At 46.1% G+C, this 26,786-nt stretch overlaps 1 protein-coding gene across 2 annotated transcripts; it reads left to right on the forward strand.

Annotated features, from left to right (window-relative positions):
• The first annotated feature begins 356 nt into the window (after positions 1-356).
• Positions 357-10,797, forward strand: LOC120933807 (zona pellucida sperm-binding protein 3-like). 2 transcript variants are annotated; one of them, XM_040347201.1, is made up of 8 exons: positions 357-860; positions 5,865-5,977; positions 7,327-7,430; positions 7,510-7,687; positions 7,759-7,879; positions 7,956-8,050; positions 9,493-9,632; positions 10,554-10,797. In XM_040347201.1, the coding sequence occupies exons 1-8, from the start codon at positions 393-395 to the stop codon at positions 10,781-10,783; spliced, it is 1,449 nt and encodes a 482-aa protein (XP_040203135.1). In that variant the 5' UTR covers positions 357-392; the 3' UTR covers positions 10,784-10,797. The 2 variants fall into 2 exon arrangements, with proteins under 2 accessions (XP_040203135.1, XP_040203136.1); XM_040347202.1 differs by having other exon boundaries at positions 10,557-10,797.
• The last annotated feature ends 15,989 nt before the right edge of the window (positions 10,798-26,786 follow it).

Raw genomic sequence — 26,786 nt, forward strand, 5'->3', positions numbered from 1 at the left:
GGGGTTCCCACCATCCCTGTGCTACTGAGCCCTACAATAAGTCTCTCCTGTTGGTGTGAGTGACATTAGTAGTATGGTGTAGTATTAGTTGTATGTGATCCAATCATTGTACATCCTTGTGAGGTTCCTCTCCTCCATGCAGCTTGTGTAGCACACTCCATGTGGACCCGTCTCTCCCATCTGATTCCAGTATGAGGATGAATCTAGTCATCTTCTCCGCTGGATCTCCAGGGGGATGAGGTGACCTCCATTATTGGTTCATCTCCCATCCATCATGTATAGTCCCAGCCATTGGGTGTGGTGATGATTGGCCCCAGCTGGGGGTATCAGTGGTTGGTGGGAGGGGTATAAAGGACGGCTTTCTCTCCCTCATTCATTGTGTTGTGTCTCTTATGGGGAGGATGGGTTTTCTGGTGAAAGGTGGTTGGGTGCTGCTCCTGGCTGTGGCCTATTGGTCAGGGTTTGGCTGTGATGGAGTCTTGGTGAGACATGGCCGCCAGTCAGATAGGTGGAGGGGCAACCAGCGGGCTCTACCTGGCCAGGGCTCTTCTAGATGGGGCTCCAGAGACTGGAATACTAATCGCCCTGTTGTGGGGGTTGGGGCCTCTAGGGGTTCACAAAGTGGACGTGTTGTTGGGGTTCCACGAGATCTGCCGCAGCCTGGGAGCTCCCCTATCAGCATCCAGTGTGGAGAGGACAACATGGTGGTCACCGTCCAGAGGGATTTCTATGGGATTGGGAAGCTGGTCCAACCTTCTGACCTGAGCCTGGGGCCCCGTGGCTGCGAACCCGACCCCCAGAGTACAGACACCACTGTTACCTTCCAGATCAACCTCCAGGACTGCGGCAACACGGTGCAGGTAATCTTCATATGTTCCCACTGTGTCATGTATTCTAGTTAATGCCGGGGAGAGATGATGTAGAATTCAAATCTCTGCTTGCCAGAGGAAGACGTGTACCATCCCTTCAAGGCTTAATTTATATGGCCTCCCCTTTGAGAGTAGGGAAAGGGGGTGTACAGCAAGTTTTAATCAGTACGCCCCCCCCCCCTGTAGTTTGCTTTGCTGCCCAGGTCTGTGGCAATGCCCGTTTAACTATACTGTTTTTTTCAGGATCTCTCCTATCTTGAACGTGGGGTACAGACGAACCACCAAGAGTGTGAGATGGGAGTGGACTCTCCCGACCATTAGTAGGGATTTTATGCATAATGGGAACACTCTGTGCTGACTAGATCTGTTGTGGGGTTATGTTAAGTAGGTGCCAGCTGACTGAAGACTTGTCTTTGTAGATTAATCCTTGGAAGACCAACAAAAATCAGCTTTTATTATACTTTTTATTTAGGTTTACTCTCTTGGAGACTGCTGTTGGGAGCCGCCATCTTGGATGTGATGTCAGTGGACTGGGAGTTGCCAATCCTTCCCTGACAGCTACATGGGGGTTTATGTAGGATGAGGAGCTGGGCCAGCACCAACTAATTGGCCACTCGGAGGAGAGGGGCTATACTAGGGTCGATTTTTACCTAGCCCAAGTCCATAAAATTCCACATGGAAAGGGGAAAACCCGGCATGTAAACATTAGATTTTAAAGGAGTTGTAAACACAGAAGATGCTTTCTTTGCGTAGCAGCCACCTTAATGCTTTCCTGAGCCCCAGTGATGTTCACAAGTTCCTCAGCCATCTGGGACTCTCCCTCCTGATTGGCTGAGACAGTCGCTGCACCATTGGCTGTCGGTTGGCCAATCAGGAGATGGCGAGGCTGTACAGCAGCTTTGTGTCTGACTAGACACACAGAGGCTGCAGCTCAGCTTGGGTGCCCCCATAGCAAATTAATTGCTATGGGGGCACTAAACAGGAGGGAGGGGCCATGAGCACAGAAGAGGGACCCCGAGGAGAGGATTTGGGCTACTCTGTGCAAAACTATTACACAGAGTTGGTAAGTATAACATAAAGGTGTTTTTTTTTGGGGGGGGGGGGTTCTTTTCTAGACTTTAATGTGTTTGTAACCCTAAAAATAATTCTGTTCCCCTTTTTAGCATTTTATACAGTGCTTGTGCTGTGTAATTTTGCCCCCCCCCTCTCCCTGTAAACTGACCACGGTATATCATGGCTCCTGAGCCCTGACAACGTGGTCAGTTCACGTGCCCCCATCTTCTGTCTTCTCTCTCTCCGGCCCCTCTGGATTTTTCCTTTGCCAACAACAGCAGAAGAGTCACGTGAGCGCCAGGTAACGCTCTTCTACAAGATAGACATCAGCTTTATTTTAAAGTAAAGGACCTACAGTGGGGCACATGTTATCTAACCGTGGATTGTATTGATAAGTGGCTTCAGAACGACTTTATGCTTTTGCCTGCATGCTTTGGTGGCAGGACCACTTTACAGCATGAAGGTCAAGGGAACCTGTCACACAATAAGGGTTCTGCTATTGCTGGTCGTTCTAAAAGCAGAATTCTGTGGTGGTTCTGAGTTGCTGACCTGAGACGTTTGAGAATCCTCAATGGCAGCTTGGTGCCGGGTCTTCTCCAATATGGGTCAAGCAATTGTAGCGCCTGGTTACTTTATAGTACTGGTACTAGTTAAATTTAGAGGGAGATCAGAGTGTAGTTAAACTCAGCGATCCTGTTTAGCACATAACAATTTGGATCAGTCTCGGATTGGCTGTGGGCTTATTCTGTTGTGCTGGGGTGTTCTTCCAACCCCGGTGCTGCAGGTGGCAGCAGTGGAGTCCAGGTTTGGGTGCTCTTTCCCATCAGCCAATCAGGAGGGTTTGACCTTGCTGTGCATGCTGGGGAGGGGTATTTATGGGGTCTGGGTCTTTTTCGAGTGTGGCACCCACCTTTAGGGTGACCATCACGGCGCCCCAGCATAATGGCCTACCTGGTAGAAAGGAAGGTATGGACAGCCGCACTCCAAAAAACCTTAATGGTGGTTTTTTTATTTTTTATTTTAAAAGGATAAATGCACTACAAATCACAGCAAAAAAATACAGGGATAGGCAGCTGACGCATTTCACAACTAGTGCTTAGTCATGGCTTTATTTTTTTGCTGTGATTTGTAGTGCATTTATCTTTTTTTTAAAAGACCACATCAAGGTTTTTTGGAGTGCAGCTGTCCATACCTTCCTTTCTACTAATTGCCTTGTGCCTTGCCTGCACCCTTGATCTCCTGAGAGGACAGATAATTTAAACACATTCACCTGGAGCGGTAACACCCTTTCCCCGTTATGGCCTACCGGGTCGTGCATGCCACGCAGTGTTCCTGGGTCCGGGACCACAATGGTCCAGAGTATCTGAACGGGGACCCAGTGATCGAGTGGGTTGCCACCTTTAGGATCCCAAGCTGTACTGCTGTTCGGTGGGGAGTCAGTCTGAGGAGCGCCATTTAGAGGCTGGCGATCCAAAAGGGCCTCGACAAACCACCGGGGATCAAGGTAGAGAAAGGGAGTTACCGCTCCAGGTGGGTATGATGCAGGGCTCGACAAATCCCGGTCGCCATGGCGACTAGAAATGGTGTCCTGGCGACTTGGCTTGGAAAGTGGGCAAAAAAAAATATGTATTTTTTGTGAGCTGGCGCCATCTGGTGGTGAGCTGTTGGTATTACAAGTTAAGCATTACAAGTTAAACAGCAATTCTAATGTTTTTCACTGCCATCTTCTTCCCTCTAATTAGAACCCCCAAACATTATATATATATATATATAGGATAAAAAAGATTATATAACACCCTAGAGAATAAAATGGCGATCGTTGTGATGCGTTTTCTGGCTCCTAACTTTTTTAGCTGGCTCCTAGATTCCAAGCAAATTTGTCAAATCCCTGGTATGATGGACGGTCAGTGGCTATTCAGGAGATCAAGGGTGCCGGCAATGCACAAGGCAAATGGTAGACAATAAAAGATGGACAGCCGCACTCCAAAAACCTTGAGGTTGTCTTTAATGTAAAAATTGAAAAAGACGATGCACTACAAAAACCAGCAGAAAATGGGAATAGCAGCCTATGCGTTTCACACTATAGATCAGTGCTTGGTCATCAAGGTAGCCAGACACTGAAGGATTGATCACCTGTCAGTCGGTACCTGAGCGACAAGTTGAAGGAGATCCAGGCGTAATTCATCTGTAACGGGAGTCCCTTTTGGGCATAGGATGACTGAGAACTGATATCTCGGATTACATGAGATGGGACAGTAATGATTCAGGTATTGCAGGATATCTTGGAATATTACAGGCTGTTTATTCTGACCCCCCCAACAGGTCAATAGAGTGACTCATTCAATGTGTAACATAGACTGTTAAGATGCTAATTAAGTCCACCTGGCTGTAGTAATGGGGCTTGCTGTGATTGCATTCTGTTGTCCATTGTGCTAATTAAGTCTGTTCCTAAGATATTTCATTGTGTATGCTAATGACACTGTTTTGTGTGAAAATACTATTGATAATAGATGTGGAATGTGACTTGTCAGCTGTAGTAATTGACTCCTGTAGATTCGGTGCCAGAGAGTCTGTCTGGGGTGTGGATTGAGGGGAACTCGTTAAGCACCCATTGTGTGATGTTTTGGTTCGAGTGTTTCATTGTCCCTGTGATTACTGCAGCATGCTTTCAAACTGTATATAACAAGGCTGAGTTACCATTAAAGCATTCATTCATTTTGGAACCAGAAACAGAGCTGTGTGCCGTTGTTCTGGGGAATGAAATGGGTCGTGTCTGCTGGATTGTGGAGTGTCAATAAGCGGTCTTGGGTGGGATGGAATATCGTAAACGGTGTTAACCCCTGACCGTTACATCATTTAAGGAGGATTTCCTCCGTAACTACAAATCAGAGAGGGCCTGTGGCAGAGGTGTCTCCCTGACGTTCACCAAGGAGGGTCTGTGGCAGAGACTTTATCCTACAATTGTCCGAGTGGCACTCCGGCTGCGAGGTCAGTGAGAGGCCTGTCCGGGTACACTAAACCCAATCGGGCAGGAGTGGCGCAGAGAAGTGTTGCGTTTGGGAGCAGGACTGTTTTTCTAGCTTTACGCCTGAATCTGCTATTCTCCTTTCTTCAACTTTTTTATCCTCACCAAGTTTTATTTTTATCCGACTGGGTAATAAAGAGAACCTGTTGCGGACATTCCTTTACTTCTACCAAATGCAATATGCATCGTTCGCCCCTAGGAATTCGGTGAAACCATGAGGAAATTGTGCCACCTGAAACAACCAGCAGCTCCTCCGGGGGTAGTGCTACACAATGAAGGCTTTGGGCCTGGTCTTCTCAAAACAGGGGCCAGGCAAATGGGGCAATGAGGCAAATGGCTACTGGCCTTCACAGCAAGGAGCACATGGAAGGGTGACGCATGTAAAGCAAAACCAAAAAGATTCCCAGCTCTACTCGCCAGCCTGCATCCGACCCGAATTGTCCTGTCTAATAGTTTGCGTTAAACAAGGGTCTAGTTTGCACACGTCTGTAAATGCATGCAAAAGCTGCTGAGCCACTTTATAGCACTCCAGTATTATCTGCAGTCCTAACTCTATAAATGTTTGAGAGCCTCCACAGTGGAAGCGCATGCATGATAATGGATAGAGGGCAGGAAAGCCTGGAGGGAGCCCCCCCCCCTCAAATGCACTGGACACCCACCATATAGATCATGTGTGCAAACTAAGCCCTGGTTTGTAATGCAGACTGTTGGACAGGATAGCTTAGTTGTTTGCAGGCTGGTTGGTGAGTTGAGCTGGGAATTTTTTTTGGTTTGTTGGAAGGCCAGACCCAAAAGTCCTCATTTACCTTGCAAACCCCGGGGCCAGGAAATGGCAGGCTTGGGGCCCGGTCTCGGAAAGCTGGCATTTAGTCCATTTTTTAAGTTTTTGTCTATCATTTTTCCTCTTCTCTGCACAGATGACTCAAGAGTGGCTAATCTACACCACCAACCTGACCTACAGCCCAACCTCATCCATTCCAATCATCAGAACCAACCCAGCTGTGGTCCCCATAATGTGTTTCTACTACCGGTGAGTCAATACTACTGGATCGGCTTACACTGGGGGGCCATGCAGGTCCCAGCTGGTGTTCAGCATCTGGTCAATATGTTTGGCCAGTGGGGGAAGTTAAACCCTCTAGTTGGGGTTTTTCTGCCATCTGTCCTTGTCAAGAGATCCTCCATGCATCTCCTTTCCTGGTTGTGGGTGTTGGCACTGGCAGTCCATTTTGACATTATGGGTTCAAGTGTAGGTTTTAGGTACTTTGTCTACAGCCTAATCCTTCTACTGTAGTAGACGCCAAGAGTAGTTCAAGTAGCTTATGACCAATTTCCTCCTTATGACCAATTTCCTCTTATGAAGTGTTTAAAGTAATCCCACCATTGTCAATGCAGATCCTCTGATAAAGTGGAACTTTAAAAAAAAAATCCCCATTGGTACACCCCACACAACGGTTATTACCATTTAGTCACGCCCCTTCGCTCCCCCGCTGTCTTCTGTGAAACATAATGGTCCCAGGAGACAGCGGGGACCAGTGAAGACACGCAGCGTGACTCACACATGCGCAGTGAGAAAGACGCAACGCTTCACTTCCTGATTCCCTCACCAAGGATGGCAGTGGGGGCAGCCGAGAGCTGAGTGATTGCTCGTCTTCGGCCGCTGACATCGCGGGCACCCAGGACAGGTAAGTGTCCATTTATTAAAAGTCAGCAGCTGCAGTATTTGTAGCTGCTGGCTTTTAAACACTTGCCGCCACATGCCAATGTACATCGCCAACATGGCACGGGCAGGCATATTGGCCTACAGGTATGTCCCTTTAAATTTGCCACCCAGCCTCGAGTGCGGCCACGGGTCCCAGGGACGCAATGTTCCCGGGAGGCCCACGATTGCGTTTGGCAAGGACAGAACAGGGGAGATGGTGATGGGAGGGCAGTGGAGCGGTGGATTTCTGATAAGGACACCTCCTCCATGGGCAGCACAGACATCCCTGAGACCCCTCCCCCCCCCCACCTACTACATCTCTGGTTGGTTGGACTCCCTTTTATTGTCTTTGGAATATTTAGTGTGTGTGAGATGTATTGGCCTAACAAGGTTCTAAAGAGAATCTGGGGACAACTATGGTAGCTGCTCCTGGTCACTTGAAGCCACCTAGTAAAGCTATAGATCAGAAATGATCCCTAAACCTTTATCTGGCCACTGTCCAGCAGCAATGGAATCCACCAGACAGCCGTCCTTCAGTAACTTTCTGGATGGTGTAATTGTAACCAGGATATCACTCTGTACTCCATAAGTCAGTGATGGGCGGGAAAAGAGTAATATGAATTTGTGACATTAAATGACTTCCGTTGACTCATTCCTGACCTTGATCCTGTTCTCTGTAGGCACGGTAATGTGAGCAGCCAGGCCATTAAGCCAACGTGGGTTCCATTCAGCACCACTGTGTCTTCAGAAGAAAGGTTGTCCTTCTCTTTGGTCCTGATGACTGGTGAGGAAGATGGGTGATCGGGGGGGGGGCGGGGGTTTGTTGGGCATTTACTAATCCCCCTTTTTCCTTGTGTATACAGAGAACTGGACTGGTCCCAGAAGTTCTCCCATCTATCAGTTGGGGGATATTCTCTACATAGAGGCCTCTGTGGATACTCACAACCAAATGGATATGATCCTGTATGTGGACCGCTGTGTGGCCACCATATCTCCTGATGCCACCTCTTCTCCAAGTTATGACCTCATTACAGACAATGGGTATGGTTTTCAGTGGTGGGTGGGGGTTGGGTTGCCATTTGACCTAAATTGTAAGTGACCATCTTCTGCAGGTGTCTGGTGGATGGAACACAAGCTGACGCCTCCTCGGCCTTCATCGCTCCAAGGGTCCAGACTAACACTCTACAGTTCACGGTGGATGCCTTCCGGTTCCTAGGAAATTATGTCTCTCTGGTGAGGACGGTTAGAATTGGTTGCACAGATTGGTGCCTTCTAGGAATGTTTAACCTACTAAAACCTTCTATTCCAGATCTACTTGACCTGTTACCTGAGAGCTGCTGCTGCCGCCACCCAGGTCCCAGATCCCATCAACAAGGCCTGTTCCTATAGTAAAGCCACAAACAGGTGAGACTATTAAAATGGCTGTTGGGTGTCTGCTCTTCCCATAGCATTTGTCTGTTATCACTTCTGCATGGATCTAGTAACCAGTGACTGGGACAGACTTTATGGACGCAACATGGTGGATTCCTAAAACAATGGTGTAACTATGTAATGGTACATGACTAGTGTAGTCCAGATACCCCAACCAATGAAAAGAGAAATGATGCCGCTCTAAAAACTGATTTTTTTTTTTTTGGCTTTGCTTCCGTCAATCCAAAAAAAATACATTTTTTTTAAGGAGTGCGGCAGTCCAGGATGTTCTATCCAACCAATGAAGAGACAGTTTTGGAGTAGAAATGGCCATAACAGCCTATTTATTGGAAATTATTTAATTTCAAATTACATTTTGTAACAACAACTTTTTAAACGCACCAGCCTGGTCTTTGACGGCACCCCGAACTTCACATTTTTTTTCCACCACTACACTGCAGGCCTGGTTTTTAAAAAAAAAAAAAAAAAAAAAAAAAAAACCAGGCCTCCAGCCGTATAACCAGCTCGGAGACGACCCTTTATCTCGCAGTGCCACCATAACCGTATTCCAGCGGACACCATTCCACTGAAATGACCCCAGAGGGGCCCATACCACAGATGAGCCCCCCCACCACTTCCATCATCTGCCACCATCAAAGACCGAGGACACCGCCAGTACATTGCTGTTACGACGACCAACTCAAGCAAACCTTAAAGAAAACAAACGCCCATCAAAAACAGGGTGGGTGGGAAAAATCTGGTTCCTCTGGTTTCCTTCTTGCTGAATTGAACCCCCAGGTTTTTTTTTCACTCCGGGCCTCACTCTTCTGTGGGGCCCTTTCCTTACCATGTACATTAGTAATATGGCTAGCCAGGTAAGTGGCCTCATGGGGCTGAAAGTTGGTCTACAAGATCTCAGGTGACGGCATGATTAGAAATAAGGGCATGGTGCTCTGAATCTGCTACTTGTGAAACCTTTTGGTCATCTGTAAATTCCCTCCAAGGGGATCAACTTGGCACTGTAAGTAGAACTATAGGAACATCTCCATTTTTGGATGGAGCCGGGGAGGGTTATAACCATCACTTTTCTCGCTATCTGTACCATTGCAGAGATTTGCCTTCCATTCCTGTCCCATAACCAAATCGGAAGTGAGGGTAAATCTCTGCAAATTAATGGAATTCCTTGGACCCCCAACCCAAATTGTGTCCGGTTTACCATCATTGAAATTGAGAGAAAATACAAAGTATGAATCTCCTTAACGGGACACAAAAGACAATAAAAACTTTAAACCATCTCTACTGGAGGGATGAGTCCCAAGTCCTCTGTATAAGTATCTTGACACTTACCTTGAAAGTGTTTGGCTTTTCACAGAGCTTCCAGTACATCTTCTAAAAATCGCAGGTTGTCATACATGTTTTGGTTTGTTTTTCTCCAGCTGGTCTGCAGTTGAGGGCCCCAGCAGTATCTGTCAGTGTTGTGGGACATCAGGAACCTGCAGCAACCCTACTGCTCTTACAGGAGGAAGGAGCCGATTTGGAAGACCGAGAGCCTTTGGGAAGAGGGAAGCCTTGGATGGTGAGTCTTGACCATGCAGCTGCTGCATATAATAATGGTGTGGCTGCATCTGCTCCTATTGATCTCAGTGTCCAGAGAATGGATTGCATAACAGGATAGGGGGGGGGTGGGTCCTGACTGGTGGTGTTTAACCTGGCCCTGATTCTTGCACTCACCAGGGTTCTGAGGGTCACAGGTGGCAATGAAGGGGGGGTGCTGGAACCTAGATGGCCTTCATATTGCTGCTTCTAATCTTGTAGAGATGTTTCCCCCACTAGTTTCAGAACTAGAACAGGAAGGTAGATGTCCTGCATGGCCTTTTCATAAAGATGCAAATCTTAAGGGTTAAAACTATTCCGAAATGGTGTCCAATTGGTTAATATGACTATTTGCTTCATGAGGGTCTACAGTGGACACCACCTGTTGCAAAATCCGAAATGAAACGAGAGAGTGGGTAACCGCTCAAAGAAAACCAGGTGATCGATTTCCTGTGTTCCGAGTTTAGGGTGCAGGCAGTGCAATCAAAATGCAGGTTGGGATGAAAGAAAAAAAGCTGGGATAGCCGCACTCCAAAAAAACTCCTCCTTTAATTAAAAATCACAACGCATGCCACAGCAAAAAACAGCACAACAAAAGAAAAGCTGACGTTTCGCACTATGCCTTAGTGCTTCTTCATAGCTTATGAATAAGCACTAAGGCATAGTGCGAAACGTCAGCTTTTCTTTTGTGCTGTTTTTTGCTGTGGCATGCGTTTTGTGATTTTTAATTAAAGGAGGAGTTTTTTTTTGGAGTGCGGCTATCCCAGCTTCTTTTCTTTCATCCCAACCTGCAGTGGACACCACCTCTTTACACTTGAGTAGGAGCTGAGTTATCGCCTGAAAGCCCTTGGTTTCATTGTATAGAGACGTGTATTTGCCTCCTGACCCTCCAATGTTTCTCCCACAGAACCTATCATAGAGGGACAGTCGGTGACCACCTTGGGACCTCTGCTTGTGATTGGGCCAAAACAAAGCGACCTTGCAGCTGCAGTGATGAAGGAAAAGCCCGCCCCCGCAGAGCTCTGGTGGTTGGTGGCTGTTGGGTGTGTCAGTCTTCTTGTAGTCGCTGTGTGTACTTTGTTCATTGTCAAGTCTCTGAAAAAGCCACAATATGTACTGTCTGTTGAAAAATAAAAAAAGTTAAAGTATCGTTTATTCTGGTCTTTATTTTACTTTAGATTTGGTGCTTTCTAGGGGCTCTAAATATTTAGATCATGGGTCTCGTATGTCATCATTCCATCTCTGGAATAGCCAGGATAGGCTTTATTCTATTCTGTCTGGAAATGACCCAGAATCCAGGAACTGGGACATTGATGCAGCTTGGTCATGTGGTCTTGGCTTGTTTAGGTGACCGGGCAGATTTAGGATGAGCCCTGTAATTGGCACAAACCTTCAGAAAGGCAACACTGGCTTATAATTGCATGCATCATGATTGAAATTGTTGTAAATCTGCGCTTTACCTAAACTCAATTGGGCGGCCTAGCTTATCAAATTGCCACATGGGCTGAGTTTTGGGCGTAAACTTGAGGATGCCCTGGATGTACCAGGGTTCCGTAATGGGGCACCAGTAGGTAGTGTGTGGGGATGGCTGGCATGTCGAACAAACTGGCAACCTTGGCCCAGAAAAATGGTGACAAAACGGCTTTGTATCTACGTTACTCCAGTCTGTCACTACCTGGTGTTTAGTAAAAAATACCTGTGGTCTTCGCAGAAAAGGAGCAATTGATCATAACCCCATACAGACCCCCCTGCATATTTCTGACCATATTCCACTGCTGTGTAAAGGTAGAGATCATGTTCCTAACTTCTCTGTGGAGTTGCTTTTAGGTGGGGGGCCCATGGAACCCAGAATCCCGTGGGGAAGGGGGCCAGTTAACATGTCATGGGCTGCTCGGTCCAAAATGCCAAGCCCTAATTTTTATATCATTTGTCCCTGTCCAGGCCTGGCTTTAACTCTTCTGGGAAGGTCTGTCCACAAGGTTTAGGAGTGTGTCTATGGGAATGTTTGACACTTCTTCCAGAAGTGCATTCGTGAGGTCAGACACTGATGTTGGACAAGAAGGCCTGGCTCAGTCTCCACTTTATTTCTGGGCCCCCTTAGTTCAAGTGATGAACTCTTAAGGCGTCGGCATTCCCCCCCCCCCCCTTACATTTTTGGCCTGGGGTTCCCCTTAAAAATTCATACCACTGCTCATCCACCCTATATTGAGACCCCACACTCCAAAGGTTATGCCTAGGCCCTATGTTATTTACTTTAAACATTAAACAATGCAAATGACTGTTTATTGTCTGAGGTGATATGGTGGATGGTTGCTACTAGTAACAGTAGTGTGCCAGGGAAGCCTCTTCTTGCCATGGGTCATCATGGCAGTAAGGAAACTTCAGGCAGTGGGTGACCGTGATTAATGATGGATCTTCAGAGCTCGGTGACACGACTGAAGCCAGTTACATTGTGGAGTATGTGACGCCCTGTCTGGTATTTCCATCAAGAAGCTGCTTCCCAAGTCCTGGAACACGAGACCAATGGATCTGGCTAAAGAAACCCCAAGAACCAGACAACACCAGTCTTGGAGGGCACTAGAATAAGAAGTCCTTTATTTTTAGAAACGCACTGAATTTATACAGCAAGCCATCAGATAAGGGGCTTCTCCATTATCTCAGACAAAGGTCACCTTACACAGTAGAGCTAAACCTATTATCATAAAAATGATGCCTGCTGAGGCGGGGGGTCACTGATGTAAATACAATAATGTGAGGTGGCACTGATATAAAGCTTTCCCCCTAAATCCATACCCCCCCTTACCATAGACTATTCTTTCTGCGGAAGGTGGTCTCTGGTCACCAGAGTCCGCCCCACATTCCTGGGCTACTACTTTTAACTGAAATGTACTGTTATATAGAGGCCTGTGGCTTTAAATTTAGAAGGTATTCAGAGTTGACTTTTTTTTTTTTTTTTTTTTTTTTTTTTTTACTAAATTTTGGCCTCTGTTCCAGCCATGGCTGTACTGTGAGTGACCACTATTGGTGTCTGGGGTGTTATCACTCGAGGCTGAGGGTGGCAGCAGTCAGGTCAATGTGTTTTGGGTGTTCCCCTTCGGCAGCCAATCAGAGGGAGTTGATCGTCCCGCTGTGCATGCTGGAGAGGAGTACTTAAGGGATAGGCGTCATTAGTTTGGGGTCGTCGATCCTGGCCTGTCATCCCACCACCCCCCGTGTGTGGCCCTCCTGGCCGGGGGTGCGTGTTCAAGTGTTCCTGGCTCTGGGACCACGTTGGTCCGGAGTTGTGATCTACCAAGTAGGCCCGGTAGTCAGACTGGGTCTACATTTGCAGAGTGGTCCTGTGCTGTCCGTCCCGAGGGAGGAAGTCACTTGATGAAGAACCTGCCTGGGGGAGCACCGAGCACGAGGCTGCTATCTCAGGAGAGGCCTTGAACTTCATTGAAGGACGCACTATGACTTAGAGTGATGGTCGCCTGTCAGTTCTGAGTTCACAAGGAGTTAATCGTGAGATCCGGGTGCTGAATCCTGTGCTGAGAGGGTTTTGGAACGAATGCATCTCCATCTTTGGGAAGGTCTGTGGCAGAGACTCTACCAAGGTTTCAGTGACACTCTGGCTGCTAGGCTAGTGAGAGAGGCCTATCCGGGGGCACAATTCCCCGCTCTGGCTGCTAGGCTAGTGAGAGAGGCCTATCCGGGGTCACAATACCCACTCTGGCTGCTAGGCTAGTGAGAGAGGCCTATCCGGGGGCACAATACCCACTCTGGCTAGAGTGGTGACGAAAGCTACATTGCTGGAAGCAGGAGAGTTTCGGGACAGAAGTTATACACCTGAACCTATTACCTATTACCCTTCCACCTCTTCAACTACTTATTTTATTCTTTTACCAAGTTCAGCAAATAAAGCAGAGAAAAAAGTCTAAAGTGTGGCCTTTTTTCTCAACTCTCATCTGATACCCTAGACGGCGAAGGATAAGAGGTAACATGCCGTCCAAAACTAACCAGCAGCTCCTTTGGGGGTAGTGCTACATATATATATATATATATATATATATATATATATATATATATATATATATATATATATATATATATATCCCTATGTACTTTTATGTATATATAATACGCTCTTTAAATGCATGTGTCACGCCTGTGTACTTTATGGTACAGGTGCTAGTTAAATTTAAGGGTAGATCAGAGTGTAGTCTAAGTGCAAAATAGAGTCTCTGTCTCAGCTGGGCTGTGCTGTGGGCTATGCTGTTGTGCTGGGGTGTTCTTCCAGCCCCGGTGCTGCAGGTGGCAGCAGTGGAGTCAAGGTTTGGGTGTTCTTTCCCAGCAGCCAATCAGGAGGGTTTGTGCATGCTGGGGAGGGGTATTTATGGGACAGACGCCATTAGTTCTGGGTCTTCTTCGTCCAGTGTGGCACCCACCTTTAGGGTGACCACATCACAGCGTTATGGCCTACCTGGCCAGGGTGTGCGTGCCACGCGGTGTTCCTGGTTGTGGGGCCATGCTGACCCGGAGCATCTGAACAGCGATGGGGACCCAGTGAGTGACTGGGTTACCACCATTGAGAATCCCAAGCTGTATTGCTGTTTGGTGGGGAGTCGGTCTGAGTAGCGCCATAAAGAGACTGGCGGTCCAAAAGTGCCTGGACAAACCACCGGGGGTCACAGGTAGCCAGACACCGAGGGATTGATCACCTGTCAGTCAGTACCTGGGCGACAAGTTGAAGGAGATCCAGGCGTAACCCATCCAAGGAGGGATATCTCTAAGAATTCAACCCAGAGAGGGCCTGTGGCAGAGGTATCTTCTGAGGCTCTTTGAGAGGGGTCTGTGGCAGAGACTTTATCCTACAAATATCCGAGTGATACTCCAACTGCCAGGTCAGTGAGAGAGGCCTGTCCGGGTACACTAAACCCATTCCGGCAGGAGTGGCGCAGAGAAGGGTTACGCTTGGGAGCAGGACTGTTTCCTATCATCACGCCTGAATCTGCTGTTCTCTCTTCTTTAGCTTTACTTTCCTCACCACAAGTTTATTGTTTTTACCCGGCTGGGTAATAAAGAGCACCTGTCGTGGACATTCCTTTACTTCTACTAAATGCAATACGCATCATTCACCCCTAGGAATTCGGGGGAGCCACAAGGTAATGTGCCACCCAAAAATACAGCAGCCCCTCCGGGGGTAATGCTACACATGGTTTTCCCTTTTTATGAACAAGAAAATATGACGTTGGGCTGGTGTGAAAATGCTACGGGGCCGATATGAAATTATTTCCAGGGCTGGATTTTATTCCCAGTCCGGCCCTGCCTCCGTAGTGACATCATGTCCAGTCCGGCGCCATCTTGCGTTCCACACTGGAACAAGGAGTCTAATCCAAGTTGTATTATAACAGCCTGTAGATAGACTCCACGCCTTCATTCTACTGAAGAGGAAGCAAAGGGGGCGGTCTCATAAATGTGGACCTAGTTGTCTTCTAGCTTGGTTTGATTATGGATGCTCTGTACATTGGCTGTGATACCTACAATGTGGACTATAAATTATACAATTCATTCCATCACTAGGCGTAAAATCCTACCTGTATAGGGCGTGGTTTTATTTGTGGAATGTAAGTGTTACGTCTGAGGAGGCACGGAATTTCACCCCCCCCTAAATGTTGTGCCTGGTGCCACGGCCCCCTCCGCACCCCCCACGCTACGCCACTGTACATGTGTATGTCATTGGTTTAATCCTGCTGCTATACGTGGTTGTTGGTGACTTCATTGTAACGTAAATGTATTTTGTTTTTCTGTAGTCCACATTCACACAGTTTTATTGTGCTTCATAATATCTGCATAGAGCACAAATTCAGGGAATAACTAATTGGGTCAATGTATTTATATGTAATAATATATATATATTTTAATTATTGGAGGCACTGTGGTATATCAACTGTGTGTATAATTAATATTGCTGATTTCATCACCATAATACAGTAACATTAGTAAAAACATAAGAAAATGGAAACATATAAGAGGCACCTGCCTACAAGCGATTAGAGATATTGGGTGTTCTCTAGGGTTCATCAGTACAGGTCAGGACACTGTGGTGCAGGAGGCGGAGTGATGAGTGGGTGGAGATATCAGGTGTTCTCCAGGGTTCATTAGTGCAGGTCGGGACACTGTAGTGCAGGAGGCGGAGTGATGAGTGGGTGGAGATATCGGGTGTTCTCTAGGGTTCATCAGTACAGGTCAGGACACTGTGGTGCAGGAGGCGGAGTGATGAGTGGGTGGAGATATCAGGTGTTCTCTAGGGTTCATCAGTACAGGTCAGGACACTGTGGTGCAGGAGGCGGGGTGATGAGTGGGTGGAGATATCAGGTGTTCTCTAGGGTTCATCAGTGCAGGTCAGGACACTGTGGTGCAGGAGGCGGAGTGATGAGTGGGTGGAGATATCGGGTGTTCTCTAGGGTTCATCAGTGCAGGTCAGGACACTGTGGTGCAGGAGGCAGAGTGATGAGTGGGTGGAGATATCGGGTGTTCTCTAGGGTTCATCAGTACAGGTCAGGACACTGTGGTGCAGGAGGCGGAGTGATGAGTGGGTGGAGATATCAGGTGTTCTCTAGGGTTCATCAGTACAGGTCAGGACACTGTGGTGCAGGAGGCGGGGTGATGAGTGGGTGGAGATATCAGGTGTTCTCTAGGGTTCATCAGTGCAGGTCAGGACACTGTGGTGCAGAAGGCGGAGTGATGAGTGGGTGGAGATATCAGGTGTTCTCTAGGGTTCATCAGTGCAGGTCAGGACACTGTGGTGCAGGAGGCGGAGTGATGAGTGGGTGGAGATATCAGGTGTTCTCTAGGGTTCATCAGTACAGGTCAGGACACTGTGGTGCAGGAGGCGGAGTAATAAGTGGGTGGAGATATCAGGTGTTCTCTAGGGTTCATCGGTACAGGTCAGGACACTGTGGTGCAGGAGGCGGAGTGATGAGTGGGTGGAGATATCAGGTGTTCTCTAGGGTTCATCGGTACAGGTCAGGGCACTGTGGTGCAGGAGGCGGAGTGATGAGTGGGTGGAGATATCAGGTGTTCTCTAGGGTTCATTAGTGCAGGTCGGGACACTGTAGTGCAGGAGGCGGAGTGATGAGTGGGTGGAGATATCAGGTGTTCTCTAGGGTTCATCAGTACAGGTCAGGACACTGTGGTGCAGGAGGCGGAGTAATAAGTGGGTGGAGATATCAGGTGTTCTCTAGGGTTCATCGGTACAGGTCAGGACACTGTGGTGCAGGAGGCGGAGTGATGAGTGGGTGGAGATATCAGGTGTTCTCTAGGGTTCATCGGTACAGGTCAGGGCACTGTGGTGCAGGAGGCGGAGTGATGAGTGGGTGTAGATATCAGGTGTTCTCTAGGGTTCATTAGTGCAGGTCGGGACACTGTAGTGCAGGAGGCGGAGTGATGAGTGGGTGGAGATATCAGGTGTTCTCTAGGGTTCATCAGTGCAGGTCAGGACATCTTCTTCTCACAGATGTATGGGAAGTCGGTGGAACAATGGAATTTTCTAAGTATATATCCATCCTTCAGCTGCCCGCACTCGTCCCAGGTTCCACGTATATTAAACTTTAATCTGCCGTACCAATCATCCATCTCAACGTTCTTCCAGAACCTGCAGCAAAGAAGAGATATTAGAGATCAGACTGAGGCCGTCACGGACCAGAAGCAAGGATGGAGGAAATCCTTTGATGGGACAATCGATTTCTGTGCAGCGAGGGGAGGAGCTTTAATGTTTGGGGATTACGTCTCTTACTTGGAAGTTTTGTCATAAGAAGTCCCGTCCACCCATTTCCAGGCAGAGTCCTCCTCCTTCAGACCGATCCAACTCCACCAAACGGACTGCGAGAATGTCCTCAGAAAACCCTTCAGAAAGACAAATGAAACTTTTAGCACATTCTGATGGCGGCCATTTCCCAATATTGCCTGGATGGGTATTGACAACCAGCGGAGCTTACACTCTAATGTCCCCCCACACAGTCACACACTATTATTATTACTATATGTAACGCCCCCCCCCCGAATATGAGAGGGTTTAAAGATATTCCATTCCCGAACACAAGGCAACTACCAGAAACTCAGAATAAGACCCCCATATGAATAATTCTCCCCCAAATACGAGACAAAGCTCCGTGTTGAGGGTCAAACAGGAATACAACTTTATTGGAAGGAATACAGGCTTTTTATATACGCTTGAGAATACTGAGCAATGACCCGGATCCACCCACAACATCACACAATGGTTACCTAACGAGCCCCCAATACACATTATTCTGAGTGTCGATACATCCCTTAGCACAGAGGTCGTCAACCCCCGGGCCGCGGCCCAAAGCCGGGCCGTACCACCTCTCTAGCTGGGCCGCGCTGTGAAGGACACTGTGTGCGGGCCGTACCACCTCTCTAGCTGGGCCGCGATGTGAAGGACACTGTGTGCGGGCCGTACCACCTCTCTAGCTGGGCCGCGATGTGAAGGACACTGTGTGCGGGCCGTACCACCTCTCTAGCTGGGCCGCGATGTGAAGGACACTGTGTGCGGGCCGTACCACCTCTCTAGCTGGGCCGCTATGTGAAGGACACTGTGTGCTAGTGTGACGGGCTGGGGTATCACATGAAAGACAAAACAGGCACCCCAAAGCCTACATTCATTTATTGTTATTGTTATTTTTTGATATCCTGCTATTCTATAAAACAACCAGTAGATGGCAGAGAGGGTACCCGAACAGAGTCTATATAAGGCCACATGCATCATGTGACTAAGTGAAACTCATTTTAGTCATAAAGAAGCATGGTCATATGTCTTCCTGTTCGTGTATTTTTGTAGGTATGTACTTTAAACCTTTCTCATTCTTACTAAACTGTACTAGAAAGATTCCTAAACATCTAGAGCAGTTGCAGGAGAAAGTTTTAGTAGATTTTGTGCAATAGTTTTGTTGTAATTAGACTTTCAAAGCAGCATGTGTTGAGAGCAGTGAAAATAGCGAAAAACCCTAGGACTATTGTACTGGTCGGAGCAACTGTTTATTACAAGCACTAGACTGTTATATATGGGTATATTTCAACCTGATTTATGCAAAGTTACATATATTAGAAGCACATGTTAAAATTATATTATTAGCCACATGGAAAGGTTATACACTGCTTGTACATTTATGCAAGGTGCGCCATCTAGTGGTCAAAAGAGAGAATTGCTTTAGGATGTATTTATATTTATAGAGCAATGCAGTGTAACTCTCATTATGACACAGCTAAAGTGTGCCATAGAGATAAAGATAAGTGTCTATAACACAGAAATAAAAGGGAAATGTATGTTTATTAAAATATAATGGTATTCATTGTTGCAGCTATGTTTTAAAAGTATTTCAGTCCAATCTGTACTGTTGTTATGTTAACGATTATAAACATGTAACTATAAAAAACTGTATGTATTGTTATGTAAAAGTGAAACTCATTTTAGTCATAAAGAAGCATGGTCATATGTCTTCCTGTTCGTGTATTTTTGTAGTACCCGCCGAGATGATCACATCACATCAGTACGTCTACAATCATCGGTTCCCTTAATCTATATTTTGGGACCGGTAACATTTTGGGGGCTCGTCCGGGATTCGTTGTGTACCAGTGAGAGGGAAACGCGAGACGAGCGTGAGTCGACTACAGAGCTACAAGGAGAGTCGCGAGTGTCGTCTGCCGTGTGAGTGCAAGTTGTCAGAGTGCAACAGAGATGGCGTCCCCTCGTCGTGCGCTGATGTGGGATATCCGGAAACAAATTCATCTGCTGAGTAAAGAACAGCTGTATAGCCTTGCTATTACGCTGGATGATGAAAGAGACGTGGACATTCCATCAGTGACTGGTGCAAGCGAAATGGAATTCGTTGAATTTATTGAAGACTACATGAGAAGTGATCAGCTGGCGAAGTTAGAAGATCAAGGCATGTCTTACCTGCTCATCATCCAAGACAAGATCGATGAACTAAAACTCAATAAGGAAAGTACACCAACTGTGAACATTGCAACCACTGCTAAAGAAATGAGTAGTGGTACTGCAAGGACTGAACAGGGATCGGAGGTGGTGAGATTAACTGATGTTGTTGCTTTATTGCCACGTAGGGAATTCAAAATGCATGGTGGCGTAATTTCAGATCATGGTTCGGACATGAGTTACAGTAGCGTGTGCCGTCAGATTGACGAGGGTCTAAGTGAAAAATTCCCTGAATCTGAAATTATACGCACAGTGTTGAGGATAATCAAACCTGGTCATTTTAAAGATATGTTGACTGACAAAGAGGATCTTACTGTTGTTGAATTGAAAAAGTTTTTGAGGTCACATATGAGAGAACGAAGTGGTACTGAGTTATTCCAGGAACTTAGCAATGCTACACAGCAAGAAAAAGAGACAGCACAACAATTTGTTTACAGGCTAGCAGGGTTAAAACAAAAAATTCTGTCTACATCACAACATGATAGGCTAGAGTTGAACTATGACAAAAAACTAGTGCAAGGCGTATTCCTTCATACACTGTATCAGGGACTAAACGAGAACAATTCTAATGTCAGACGAGATATCAAGCCTTACGTGTCTGATTTGACAGTAACTGATGACTTTGTCATAGAGCAGGTCACCAGATCAGTTGATGAAGAAACAGAAAGGCAGAGACGCTTAAACAGTGCACCTAAACATAAACATCTTACTGTTCATTCATCACAGACACCAGGGAATAGTGAAAAAGAAACAGTGCAAAGGAGAGTTGAGGGAGATGCTAGAGCAAATCACACTGCACTAATGGAACTAACAACACAGGTTTCGGCTCTCACGAAGAACCTGGAGAAGATGATGAAGCAAACTCATGTTGTTGAAAACCGAATGACTAAGCCACTAACCAATGTTCAAGTTCCAGATACAGCTCACTGCAAGCCCAGGTGTGATGATTGCATCAAACGAGAGAGTCAGAACTGCTACCATTGTTTCTACTGTGGTTGGACAGGACACAGAGCAGTTGATTGCTTGAAGAAAAGAAGGCAGTCGGGAAACGACAGACGGTCACTGGGAAAGGGACAACCAGTGACCACCTCAAATAATCTGTCCCATGCTAAGATAAATAGGGTATTCACCCACCAGTCAACTAGAACACTCCCAAAAGAGAATGGATGCTCCAAACAACGCGTAGCACAATTAATTGGAGGAAAATGCCTATTGTCTTGTCGGATGAATGGTGTTCCGGTTGACATGTTGATGGACACAGGAGCTCAGGTCAGCATTGTCGGGAAGGCATGGTTAGAAAAGTTTCTACCCGGTGTCTCTATTAGACACATACAAGATTTACTTTGTGACGACAACTTATCCATTACAGCTGCAAATGGTTCTATCATTCCATTCATTGGATGGATTGAAGTCCTCCTGGAATTCGAAAGTAGTGGACATGGAAACTCAGCCATCCATGTGCCAATACTGGTGAGCGACTGCTGTAACGACAATCCACTTCTTGGATTTAATGTTATCGAAGAATTGATTAGAGAAAACCGTGACCGATCAAACAGCACCCAAAACCTGACTATCTTGCTAAGTGAAGCCATGAAAGTAAGACAGAGTGTAGCGAATAACATTGTCAATGCTGTCAGTCAAGCAACTGACCCAGGAGAAATATCCGATAGTCGTGTGGTCAAAGTGGGGAAGAAAGGACTCCAGATCAAAGGAGGCGAGCTTGGTGAAGTCAAATGCAGAATTAGAGCATGGCCGAAAGGAGGAATCATGCCATTTGAACCACTTCCAGAATATCCAGTTGAAGAAGGACTTGAACTATTTCCTTCAGTGGTAGATGTACCAAACGGTTTCTCTAAACTAGTGAAGATACCCATACTAAACCGTGCTGAACATGATATCTACCTTCCGCCCAGAACAGTATTGGGTACCATTTCTCCAGCAGCCGAGATTCTACCGTTTTCTCCAAATAAAGACAATGACCAGAAGAAAAGAATGTTTCATGTAAACCAGTTGAATCAAGTGAACGCTGCAAATCAGCTACCCACTAACGAATTTGTTAAGTGGCACCCACCTGTCAATGTGGATAATCTCTCAGAAGAAGAACAGGAGATAGCGAGACAAATGTTATATGACGAATCAGATGTCTTTGCTCGAGATGAGGGAGACATAGGAAGCATTCCAAACCTGAAACTGAAGATAAATCTAAAAGATGAAACTCCTGTCCAGAAACGCTACAATTCGATACCGAAACCCCTATATCAGGAAGTGAAAGAATATGTCCAAAACCTTCTTGACCAAGGTTGGGTAACGAAATCTTCTTCCGCATACTCGTCACCAGTTGTTTGTGTTCGGAAGAAGGACAGAAGCCTACGACTATGTGTGGACTTTAGGGAGTTAAACCGGAAGACTATTCCAGATAGACATCCACTACCTAGAATACAAGATCTGCTGGATAGCTTAGGAGGATTTACATGGTTCTCAATCCTGGACCAGGGTAGTGCGTATCATCAAGGCTTTGTGCATGAAGACTCCAGACACCTGACAGCTTTCAGCACCCCCTGGGGACTCCTGGAGTGGAATCGCATTCCGTTCGGATTAACTAATGCCCCAGCAGCTTTTCAGAGATGCATGGAGAATGTACTAGAGGGCATCAGAGACAAATGTTGTTCTCCATATCTGGATGACATACTTTGCTACTCCAAAACTTTTCAGGAGCATGTCGATGATCTTAGGCAAGTGCTTAGTCGAATGCGCGAGCATGGTATCAAACTTAGACCGAAGAAGTGTGAACTCTTTAAACGTCAGATTCGATACCTTGGACGAATGGTGTCAGAAGAAGGCATAAAAATTGACCCAAATGATCTTGAAGCGGTATTGCAGTTGAAAAGGAAAGAACCAAAAACAGTTGGAGAAGTCAGAACTTTGTTAGGATTCCTGAGCTACTACAGGTCCTTCATTCAAGATTTCTCTCGACTTGCTAAACCACTGTATGAACTTTTGCAGAACACTGAGAAAGAATCTGCTACATCCATCACCAAAAACCGGCGCGGGGAACCTACAAAGAGATACGGGAATAAAACACAAGTGCCATCTAAAACACCGATCCAATGGACACCCAAACATCAAGCTGTGGTATTCAGATTGGTAGACATGCTAACCAATCCACCAATACTAGCATACCCTGATTTTGACTTACCCTTCATCTTACACACTGATGCTTCCAATGAAGGCCTAGGTGCTGTACTGTACCAACAACAAGGAGAACACCTTCGTGTTATTGGATTTGGCTCCAGAACATTGACCCCAGCGGAACGCAATTACCATCTCCACTCTGGTAAACTTGAGTTTTTAGCTCTCAAGTGGGCAATCTGTGACAAATTCAGAGATTACCTGTATTACGCTCCAACATTCACAGTCTATACAGACAACAACCCATTGACATATGTCTTGAGTACCGCCAAACTGAATGCTGTGGGTCATCGCTGGGTTGGTGAGCTGGCCGATTTCCACTTTGATATCAAGTACAGGCCAGGTAAACAGAATGCTGACGCGGATACACTGTCACGATTTCCGGTGGAACTCACTGAGAATCTGAGTGAGTACACAGAGCTTGTACCATTCGAGGTTGTGTCAGCTATGTGGCAAGGGAGCAAAGCTGTCAATGAAGAAGAGGCACCATGGGTGGCCTCATTGACTCTTCACTCAGAAAGTGATGTGACAGAAGAATTGCTGAAAGGACGGACAATCTGCCCAATGACTCAGGAGAATATCAGAGCATTACAAGAAGACGATACCAACATTAAAGAAGTGGTCTGGCTTAAGGAGAACAATTGGACTCCAAACCACAAAGAAAAGGAGAGTATGACCAGTAAAACCAGACGTTTGATACACGAATGGAACAAACTCATAGTGAAGGAAGGAATCCTATATCGACACTCTGGAACCCGAAAACAGCTAGTTCTACCAGAAAAGCTAAAACCATTGGTCTTAAGAAGTCTTCACGATGACATGGGTCACATTGGCACTGACAAGGTAATCCACCTAGCACGTGAACGGTTTTACTGGCCATTTATGCAAAGAGACATTGATGAATATGTGCTGAAGACGTGTAACTGCATCAAACAAAAGCGTCCAAATATCCCAGAAAGAGCACCTATGGGTGGGATTACTACCAGTTCACCCTTCGGAGCTAGTATCCATTGATTACCTCCACTTGGAGAGAAGCAAAGGAGGATATGAGTATATACTCGTAATGGTAGACCATTTCACACGCTTTGCACAAGCGTATCCAACTAAGAACAAATCTGGAAAAACGGCAGCAGAAAAGATCTTTCAAGATTTCATACCACGTTTTGGATATCCAGAGAAACTCCACCATGATCAAGGAAGAGAATTTGAAAACAACTTGTTTCAGACATTGCAACGATTGGCAGGGATTTCTCATTCAAGAACTACCCCATACCATCCACAGGGTAACCCAGTGGAGAGACTGAACCGTACTTTGTTACAGATGCTTCGTACCTTAGAGGAAGAGAAAAAGTCAGATTGGAAAGAACATCTTCCACACATGGTTCATGCATACAATTGCACCAGGCATGAAGCCACTGGATACTCGCCATTCTTTCTATTGTATGGGAGATCTCCTCGTTTGCCGATTGACCTACTGCTCAATCTAAATTTGGAAAAGGAATCAGAAAGTCAACCAACATTTACTCAGAAATGGGCATCCAGAATGCAAGAAGCTTACAGGATCGCATCCGAGAATAGCCAAAAATCATCTGCCAGAGGGAAGAAGTACTATGACAAGAAGATAAAAGGAGCACCTCTCCAACCGGGTGATCGGGTCTTAGTACGAAATCTCTCTGAAAGAGGAGGTCCTGGTAAACTTCGTTCATACTGGGAAGAATCAATACACAAAGTGGTAGAAAGAATCAAAGATGGGCCTGTGTACAAAATTCAGCCTGAAAGTGGTAAAAAGACTATTCGAGTACTGCACAGAAATCTGTTACTACCAGTAAATGACCTACCCATTGAAAGACACATTCCAAGAGTACCGATGAACAAAAGACAATCAAGTAACAGGAAAGAGACTAGCATGGATCTGAACCAGGAGAAGGAAGGTTCCGATGATGAAGGATGGTATTATTCTTATGTACCAGAGACTACAGAAAGTCATGATCACGTTGTGTCTCAACAAAACTCTCAGAACGTACAGAAACCGCCATTAAGAATTTCTGCTCCAGAGTTCTATCCTACAACTACCACACCCAATCTTGAACAAGAACAAAATGATGGAACAGTAGTTGGCGACCAAGTTTGGGCTTCAGACACGGTGGAACTAGACACTGCAGAATTACCCCCATTAAGTCAAGATTTTCCTGTGAGCCAAGATATGTTAATGGAAAATGATGTTGATGGAGAAGACTCAACTCCTGTAAGAAGATCTACCAGGCAAACTAAGTCTAAAGAGATCTTTACATATGATACACTAGGTCAGCCAACTTACAGACCAAGTCAGGTTCACACCGTACAAACTCCTACAATGCTAGCTACTCCCGTGACATACCAGGTAGTTAACATAGCTCCGTGGTGGCAGCAAGTACCTATTTGGGTTTCTTAAATCACTCAATAGAGTTCAGAGTACAATTCAGTGTAATGTCAGGAGCCATTAACTAAAGGAGGGGAGAGTGTGACGGGCTGGGGTATCACATGAAAGACAAAACAGGCACCCCAAAGCCTACATTCATTTATTGTTATTGTTATTTTTTGATATCCTGCTATTCTATAAAACAACCAGTAGATGGCAGAGAGGGTACCCGAACAGAGTCTATATAAGGCCACATGCATCATGTGACTAAGTGAAACTCATTTTAGTCATAAAGAAGCATGGTCATATGTCTTCCTGTTCGTGTATTTTTGTAGGTATGTACTTTAAACCTTTCTCATTCTTACTAAACTGTACTAGAAAGATTCCTAAACATCTAGAGCAGTTGCAGGAGAAAGTTTTAGTAGATTTTGTGCAATAGTTTTGTTGTAATTAGACTTTCAAAGCAGCATGTGTTGAGAGCAGTGAAAATAGCGAAAAACCCTAGGACTATTGTACTGGTCGGAGCAACTGTTTATTACAAGCACTAGACTGTTATATATGGGTATATTTCAACCTGATTTATGCAAAGTTACATATATTAGAAGCACATGTTAAAATTATATTATTAGCCACATGGAAAGGTTATACACTGCTTGTACATTTATGCAAGGTGCGCCATCTAGTGGTCAAAAGAGAGAATTGCTTTAGGATGTATTTATATTTATAGAGCAATGCAGTGTAACTCTCATTATGACACAGCTAAAGTGTGCCATAGAGATAAAGATAAGTGTCTATAACACAGAAATAAAAGGGAAATGTATGTTTATTAAAATATAATGGTATTCATTGTTGCAGCTATGTTTTAAAAGTATTTCAGTCCAATCTGTACTGTTGTTATGTTAACGATTATAAACATGTAACTATAAAAAACTGTATGTATTGTTATGTAAAAGTGAAACTCATTTTAGTCATAAAGAAGCATGGTCATATGTCTTCCTGTTCGTGTATTTTTGTAGTACCCGCCGAGATGATCACATCACATCAGTACGTCTACAATCATCGGTTCCCTTAATCTATATTTTGGGACCGGTAACACTTGCCGTACCACCTCTCCATCTGGGCCGCGATGTGAATGACACTGTGTGCGGGCCGTACCACCTCTCTAGCTGGGCCGTGATGTGAAGGACACTGTGTGCGGGCCGTACCACCTCTCCAGTTGTGCCGCGATGTGAAGGACACTGTGTGCGGGCCGTACCACCTCTCTAGCTGGGCCGCCATGTGAAGGACACTGTGTGCGGGCCGTACCACCTCTCTAGCTGGGCCGCCATGTGAAGGACACTGTGTGCGGGCCGTACCACCTCTCTAGCTGGGCCGCCATGTGAAGGACACTGTGTGCGGGCCGTACTGATTCTATAGCTGGGCCACGGAGGAGACTGTTGCAGCTGCCCGAGCAGAGAGATGACATCATCTCTCTGCGCTACGCAGAGGAACGCCGCTGTTCCGCCCTTAGATACGGGACTGCAAGTCTACGCTACACAGAGGCGTGGCCGGCC

Source organism: Rana temporaria, chromosome 3, assembly GCF_905171775.1.
Source record: "Rana temporaria chromosome 3, aRanTem1.1, whole genome shotgun sequence".
Taxonomy (NCBI): Eukaryota; Metazoa; Chordata; class Amphibia; order Anura; family Ranidae; genus Rana; species Rana temporaria.